Below are 8434 nucleotides of genomic sequence, written 5' to 3' on the forward strand. Positions count from 1 at the left end.
TATAAAGCTGATTAATAAACTAGTTATAAACCATCCACAAATCCTTTATAAGGGGAATCTGATTGTAAAGTGACGGATAGTTGACGTGTTGGACATGAAAGAATCTAAACACGTCAAATTCATTTCAGGTTGTTGTTGTTGTTGTTGTTGTTGTTGTTGTTGTGGTGGTTGTTGTGGTGGCGGTGGCGGTGGCGGCGCTGTGTTGAAGCCGTCTGTCTTGCCTCTGCCCCGTCAGACGGATAACAGCGGCCGGCTGAAGCTGGAGACGGTGGACGACCTGTTCAACATCCTGCAGCTGAGGAAGAGGAGGAGAGAGAGGAAGACGCCCGTCCACAAGAAGCAGCAGCAGCAGCAGCCGGAGCCTGTGGTGAGACTCTGGAGTCCAGACACACTCATGATTTACACAGCTGCTCCTCCTCACACCCAGGAAACATCAGCTGCTTGTTCACATTAACTCTGTGAGAGTCGGTATAAAGAGTCTGAATAAAACACCTGAGAGAGCTGATGGAGCTGGAGCAGCAGTACCCAGGATGCACTGCTCCCCTCACCTGCAGTTTATATATGTTTATTTTGATTTTGTCTTCCAGCCAGAAACTGTGGACGAGGAGTCGTTCCTGACAGCGGCCATGGAGAACAAGCTTCCTGTGGTGGACAAGTACCTGAGTGACGGAGGAAACCCCGACGTATCCGACCACGTGAGTGTCACACAGCGACGTCTCATCCTGAGGACGGAAACTCCTTATTTAATTCTCATTTTCGCAGATTTTTTATTTATTTATTTATTTTAAATGATGGTTGTTGGTCTGTTACCAACGTCTGTAGAATATGAGCCGTAGATCACGGCGTCGACTTTAACCAGAGTTTAGAGGCGGAGTCACGTACGACCTCACAGGAATATGTAAAGGAAAGTGGAGGCAACAGTTAAATCATATTTCTACTCTGTGTTTTCACAAATGTATTAACAGAAACATCCGTCGACCTCAGAGGGTTAACGGACGACGTTTACATCCGACAAATGATTGTACTGTCATGAAAATATGTTTCTGTTGTTATTGATCAAGTAAAAATGACTCGTATTGATCATCTGCAGTTCCAGAGAACAGCTCTGCACAAAGCCTCGTTCAAAGGTCACATGGAGGTCATGAGAAGACTCCTGGAGGCCGGAGCTGCCATCGAGAAAAAAGACAAGGTGAGAGGTTCAAAGACTCCACACGACTCACACACACACACACACACACACACACACACACACACACACACACACACACACAGCATCAGTGTTACAGCTCAGTGTGTGTGTGTGTGTTGCAGCTGGAGGCCACAGCCGTCCACTGGGCCTGCAGAGGAGGCAGCCTGCCGGCCCTGCAGCTCCTGCTCGACCAGGGGGCCAAGTTCACCTCCAGAGACAAGGTTGGTCCACACACTTGGAGGAGGGGTTACTAGAGGTCACGCCTGCTGTCAGAGAAGAAGACGTGAAGCTACACAGAGTTCTTACTCCTTCCTGAGTAACCTAAACCTGTGATTTCTACATGATTTCTTCTTCACCTCTTCTTGCATAGAAAATAATAAAACAGTGTTTCATGTCACAACGTTCAGAACGTTGTCGTAGTGCAAACAGACCATTCGGCCCAAATGATAAAAACTTGACGCCTAGTTTTTTAAATCCGTCAAATCTCTTGTGTAAACGAACCTTTACTGAAGTGGATGAGTTGAAATATGTTCAGCAAAGTCTGTAGGTTCATAAAAACAGAGTAACGTGGGTAAAATAGATGAATGGAGAGTAAATGCCTAAAATGCTGAGTGGTATTTGTCGTCTTGTTGCTCTACTTTAACCAGATTTTAGAGGCGGAGTCACGTACAGTCTCACAAGAATATGAAACAGAAAGTGGAGAGTCGACAAATTCTAACAACATTCAAACCATATTTCTACTCTGTGTCATCACTGAGATATTCACAGAAACATCCTTCGACCTCAGAAGGTCAAAGACAAACAATATGTGCTGGTTTTGAAAATTCCTCACTCTGGCGCCATCTAGTGGTGGCTTTAAAAAATGGCCTCTGCTTCCTGTCCTCAGCTGCACAGCACTCCTCTCCACGTCGCCGTGAGGACGGGACACTGCGAGTGCGCCGAGCATCTCATTCACTGCGGAGCGGACGTCAACGCCAAAGACAGAGTGAGAACATCACGTCACCTGCAGCGCGACATGAACATAAACTGACACAAACTGCTGCGAAATGTCGCGGCTGCAGACGCATTAAAGACACATAAAAGAATCAACAGTAAATACTCACATTGTTATTGTAGAAGTAAATCTGAGGACAGTTTGTGCACACTAAATAAATCTGTTCAGGATTAATTTAGTGCCAAGTTGTTGTGGCAGTAAGAGCGACACTGTTTGTCTCGTCCTGACTGAGAAACCACATCAGTGCTAAATGTCTGTTTCCACCCCCCACCCCCTCCCCCCCGCTGAAGGACGGAGACACGCCCATGCACGACGCCGTGAGAATAAACAGATTCAAGATGATCAAACTGCTGATGATGTACGGAGCCAGTCTCAACACCAAGAACAGTGTAAGTACAGAGCAACACATTCACTGATCCTCATGGAAATAACCAGAGGGAATATTTGAGTTGTTAAATCCAGAACAACGAGCAGTGGTGGAAGAACGACTCAGTAAAACAATGAAAAACGACCCAATTACAAGTAAAAATCCTTTATTTTAAATCTCACTTCAACAAAATGTGTTTAAATATCAAAGTAAAAGTCATTATCATTATTAAGTACTTCATTCAGAGCGTTTATTAATCATATAAACTCATTAACCTGTAAGTGACGTTTACACTGAGCAGTTTCTTAGTGTTTACACTTAATGTCGACAAGTTACACTGTTTTATCTAAAACAATGAATATTTAATAAACTGATCAAATGTTTTACGAAATATTGATCTGGAAGGTAAAAAGTCAAATAAATGTGGAGTGAAAACAACAATACTCAACTACAATATTCAATAATATCAAATATATTTTACACCATATGCAATGTTTTTCTAATGAAATTGAAAAAAAGGAAATATAATATACAGTATATGTATACATACAAAGTATATATATATATATATATATATATATATTTTTTTTTAAATGTATTTATTATTTATTTATTTATTTATTTTATTTCTTATTTAACTGTTTTGTTTGCCTACTTTATATTGTACCTGTGACGTGACAAATAAAACACAAATTACAATAATATAATTATGAATTATTTAAAAAAACAAATGAAACATATAATACAACAACATAATTATATCATATGTCATAAAATTTCATATTCTAAAACTAATATTAAACTTTACAATGTTATATAAACCCCTCCCCACACACATACACACCCTGATAATATCATTTAGCGCCATATGTGTCGAGATATTACATTTAAGCCTGGTGGACGTAAATATAGAATATATTAAATATCATAAAATGTTCCTCAATAATTGCACATATGTAGTTTTGTATGTAAAATTTGAATCAGAAAAGCAACAAGTAACTTTAAAGAAAAAAGAAAAGTTTAACGGTTTTACAGAGAGTTTCGACTCACACTCGTGTTCGCATGTGTCTCTGGTGCAGGATGGAAAAACTCCGCTGCAGACTCTGTATTCGTGGCAGAGCGGAGCGAAGAGCCTCCTGTGCAACTTCAACCAGGAGAAGACCGACCAGTAAGAACCCGGCAGAAGCAGGAAGTGGCTGCCGTGGGAGAAAAAGGCGGAGTCTAACATTTCCATACTGAGGCTCACGGAGCGCAGCTCTTCCTCTTCACGTCTGTTCACACACATTCAAACTGTGGCACGTTAACGCTCCTCCTCCTGGTTCAAGGATCCGAACCTGAGTCTGTTCCCTGCTGCTGTTGTTAATAATGTGATTATTACCGCTGATTGATTCATTGATCGCCAAAATATTGCTGGACAATGTCTCGTGAAGATGTTTTTTTTCTTTTTTCTTCTTAATTTTTACTTTAAGCTGAGGTGAAGTCAGCGACGCTGCATCCAGAAGATGACCTATTTATTGATTAATGGCAACTGTCAGCAATGGATTTATCGGGTTTGATTGATTTATTTCAACAGGAAACTCTTAATAAGTGAGTGACTGATTGTCTAGAGTTATAATGTAGTTCATGACTTGTATAAAGTGACTCCAGCTCAGTGTGAGAAGCTGTCAAAGGAGGGAGGAGCCTCCTCTGGCTGGTAGATGACGTGTGTTGTTATACTTAAACATTCAGACCAGTTTCACCAAGTTTATTTGGTCTTATGTGTTTGAAGATTGAGAGATGAGACAGGATGAAGGAAGTTTTTGGATCAGGTTGAAAAGAATCTCTCCACTTACAGATTATTCAGCCGTGTTTTTCGTTTCTTTTCGCCGTGGATCTTCTTCTCCTCAAACCTGGAGGCTCAGATTCAGCTTCTGTGTTGAGGTTTGGTCGAGACAACCTTCAGACAAAAGTTCATCTTGGTCACATTTTCCCAGTTTCTTCCACCGGCGCTCGGCGTGAGCAGCTGGGGTCAAAACAATTTATCCAAGGTCGCCTCGGTGATACAGCGAGAGCTTCGACTGGCCCCCAGCTCTGACCCTGACGTCCCAGCTGCCCGCACCTTTTCTTCTGCAGTGAAGATATTTTGGGAATGTGGACACTTTTCTCTCCAGAGTCATAGACGAAAACACACACACACACACACACACACACACACACACACACACACACACGAGTGTGAGAGGGGAAGAACTGAAAAGTGCCTGTTGGTTCAGAGCATGTTTGAAAAGTGTTTATATGGATTAAATATATATGATATATGAAAGATAATCTGATTTATTTTTTAATGTTGAAGATGTTTGTACATTTTGACTTGTATTTATGGATTGACTGAATAAAAGATTTTGAACTGAAACTGTTTCTGGTGCTGATGTAGCTACACGCTCAACACAAACAAACATGGCCGCCAACAGAAGCTGTTCTCACTTTGAATGATCACTATGACATAGATGATGATTGCGCAATGTAATGGTGCGTCTGCCAAAACAGGAAGAGGGAAAAACGAGCCCATGTGTCGTCTGTGCAGCAGGTTATTAAGACCCATGGTTACGTTTTGTTGCTAGGCGACATCTAGTGGTCATAGTAATGATGACAGGAGCAAAGGGAAAGACAGACACAGGAGAGCAGTGTTCGATTCCCATGTGAAACCAGCTGTTCATATTGTTTCTTTGATCCATGTTGTTGTTATGGTAACCATTCTAAAGTCAACATGCTAACATGCTCACAGTGTTGGGGAAGCTAGCTTTGCACGCTACATCACACTGGAAGAAGCTGAACTACAGCTTAGCTACGCTAGGGAGAAAACAAGTTAGCTTGGAATGTCAGCTTTAGTTTTCTATACAATAACACAAGGTTTATCTATGATGATGATGTCGCCGTGCGAGCGCTGATCGACGCTGCCCTCGGCTTTTAGACATGGCACTACACAGAGGTCAAGGATGTGGTGGCAGCTGCCTGACGGATGTTTCCTGGGCTGATCAAAGGGAGTTCAGTGACAATAGAGAAGCAATGGTAAATTAAACATAAAAAATCATTCATTTTCTTGAAGAAATTGTTTGTAGTTTCAGTTGTTAACGACACAAAAAGTGACGGAAAAGTAACTAAACTACTTGAATGAATGTATCTGAACAGCAAAGGCTGCAACATGTAGTTAGTAGTGTAATTACATGAAGTACACGACTCCTAAACACTGCACGCTCACAATGTGTTGATGTTGAGCAGGTGTAATGTTTACCATGTTCACCATCTTCGTTTAGTGTGTGCATTTAGCCTCAATCTCCACCTGGAGGGAACAAAATAAGTGTCAAATGAAATAAAAGAGTTAGTGAATTTAATTACTGAGGTTCAGTAATTCAAGCTGTATCAAGAGAAGATGCCTGTAACTTAACCATCACAGGCCTGTACGAACTTGTAAGAACGACACATGCACATACTGGGAACCAGCAGGACTGGAGAAACCTGCTGCTGGTTCCCAGGTCAAAGAGATGAAGTGTCGTGACAGAAGATTTATGGCATGTTCTTGTATTCTTGCCAACAAACCAACGAGTGTTCCTTCATCGTGTGCCAGGATTTTCCTTATATTTTGTGTAAATTAAATCAGTTTTAGGGATATAAACTGTTTATTATCTCCAACAGAATCAACAGAAATATTGAAGGTGCTGTTCCAAAAGAAAATTTAAACAACAGTCAAATGTTAATATTAAAATATTCCTTCTACATCATAGTCTGCATTTACACTCTGCCCCTCCAAGATTAGTTTCACCTGCCCCTCATTATCCCTCCCCCTCTGGTGTATTTAGTCTGTTTTCTTCTCTCAGTGTCAGTTTGTGTCTGTTTCAAGTGTTTCAGCAGTTTTCATAGTGTTTTAGTGTCTTCGTCTTCTCCCTGCTGGACTCTTCTGCCTTTTCCTCTGACTGATTACCTGGGAATCAACCTTTTCTTTAGTAAAAGTAAAAGTCTGTTTGTGAATCGAGGATCTGTGGTTTCTCCTGTCGTCTATTTCATTGTGTCGTCATCTTCTTTATTTATTTTCTTTTTCAGATCTCGAAGGTCGTCATTGTCTTTGCTCTGAATTCCTCGTCTGTCTTTGGGCCTCCTCAGATTTGCAGACTAGGACATGTGAGTGGACTCCACATTACTGCTGTGTGGATTTAATGTTATTATTAGTCATAAGGAAACTTGGGACTACAGTGATAAAAGACATTAAAAACAAGTCAGAAGCTGACAGTCTCAGCAGATCTCAGGTGTTCATGAAGCTTTTTCCACAGGTGAGGAGCAGAGAAGCTAAAAGCTGCTTCACCTTGCTTGGTTCTGATTCTGGGAACACAGAGTAAACCTGTCCCAGGTGAACATGAGGGTTTTACTGTGTTTTGGATACTCCCATATGCAAATGTACACATATTAATATCATGGCTTCCTCAAAAACCGAAAAAATTGTGCTGTTTCATAAAGTGTCTACCTTAACACAGAGACTTACAGAATTTGAACATGATGGGAGTACCCTCCACCTTTTCCATTGACTGCAATACAAATTCAGGAGCTGAATTCCAGAGAAAAGCAGAAAAAAACGACCCTTTTTTGTAACTTGCTCCTGTTTCCACATTTTTGGTTCTAGAAACACCAAAGCCACATTATCTGTGCACAAAGATCTGTTGACAATCATGGTTCGCTCATGGTTCTGAAAGGAGTTACCGTTCTTTTCAAAAATATCAGTTGTTTGAGAGGCTCGCGAAGCCAAAATCTCACTCAGCTGTGTCAGCTCTGTGTCTTCCAGCTAGACACAGCTGTTCAAAACAGCTCGTTAAGAAACTCTTTGATCCCTGTGATGTTTACAAACACAAACACAAACACAGCCACACAAACACAGACACACACACACACACAGAACACAAACATATATATGTTGACAGAAAAACACAAACACTATCTCTACGATTTTGATTAACCTTCAAAATAAAAGCCTTAATATGGTAAGAGGTAATTTTTAGCTGTAAAAAAAAAAAACAACCTTATATGCAATTTATACTGCAAAACCCAGAAGCACAGACACTTTCAAAATAACAGTTTCTTATTATTATTTTTTTGCTTGATATGTGGCTTATGAGTTCTTTATTAGGAAAATTGAAAAAAGCTAAATTGCTGTGGATAAAGCGAGGCTAGCTTTTTCTACCTGTTTCAAGCCTTTGTGCTAAGCTAAGCTAACCGGCTGCTGGTTGGATTCCTATGTTCAATGGACTGATATCCGAGTGCTATCATTTTTCTTATGTAGCATTCAGCCAAAAAGAATAACAGCACATTTCTCAAAAGTATTTAAATTAAATAATTGGGGTTGACTCCAAATTTGAGGAGATTTTTCTTAAGAAAAGCAGCATTTGTTAATTCCACATTTTGACTGCTACTGTTGTGACTTGGAGGAAAGTTAAACCTCAGTTTCTGTGTTAGTCCATTATCTTACAGTATATATTTGTTCCCAGTCCTCAACTACAGCATGGCTGTCAACATCCTTGGAGTGGCGGTAATGATGGTTTTCTACCTGCTGGTTCTCGGGGTCGGGATCTGGGCGTCTGTCAAGTCTAAAAGGGAGGAGAGCAGAAGTGCAGCTAACAAGATGGACATGGCCCTGCTGGGAAACCGAAGCATAAACAAGGTGGTGGGGATCTTCACAATGACAGGTGATGTATTATTGTTGTGGAGGCTGTTGCTGCACTCTTTGAATTTAGGGAACAGCAAATACAGGTAACACTAAAGCTGAAGCTGAAGAATGTCAACAGACCAAAACCTGCAAACTGTGCTGCCAGCTGTTTTCAATAGAAAACTAAACTGTACCTGCTCCTCCTGTGAACTCATG

The 8434-nt window shown here is 40.9% G+C and overlaps 1 protein-coding gene and 1 long non-coding RNA gene across 2 annotated transcripts in view; both read left to right on the plus strand.

Annotated features, from left to right (window-relative positions):
• ankrd1a (ankyrin repeat domain 1a (cardiac muscle)) overlaps positions 1-4942 on the plus strand; it is a 7324-nt gene extending 2382 nt beyond the window's left edge. The window contains exons 3-9 of the mRNA XM_023398956.2: positions 236-367; positions 588-695; positions 1091-1189; positions 1312-1410; positions 2076-2174; positions 2474-2572; positions 3630-4942. Coding sequence (XP_023254724.1) covers positions 236-367; positions 588-695; positions 1091-1189; positions 1312-1410; positions 2076-2174; positions 2474-2572; positions 3630-3722 — 729 coding nt within the window. The 3' untranslated portion in view covers positions 3723-4942. The remainder of the gene's footprint in view (positions 1-235; positions 368-587; positions 696-1090; positions 1190-1311; positions 1411-2075; positions 2175-2473; positions 2573-3629) is intronic.
• A 1463-nt stretch (positions 4943-6405) lies between these two features.
• Positions 6406-8428, plus strand: LOC111649207 (uncharacterized). The gene is made up of 3 exons (XR_002760260.2): positions 6406-6536; positions 6628-6705; positions 8061-8428. It is a non-coding gene; the product is annotated as an uncharacterized LOC111649207 (long non-coding RNA).
• Positions 8429-8434: the final 6 nt, after the last annotated feature.

The sequence above is a fragment of the Seriola lalandi genome, unplaced genomic scaffold, assembly GCF_002814215.2.
Source record: "Seriola lalandi dorsalis isolate HSWRI2012SDOR001 ecotype SW California unplaced genomic scaffold, Sedor1 jcf7180002050169, whole genome shotgun sequence".
Taxonomy (NCBI): domain Eukaryota; kingdom Metazoa; phylum Chordata; class Actinopteri; order Carangiformes; family Carangidae; genus Seriola; species Seriola lalandi.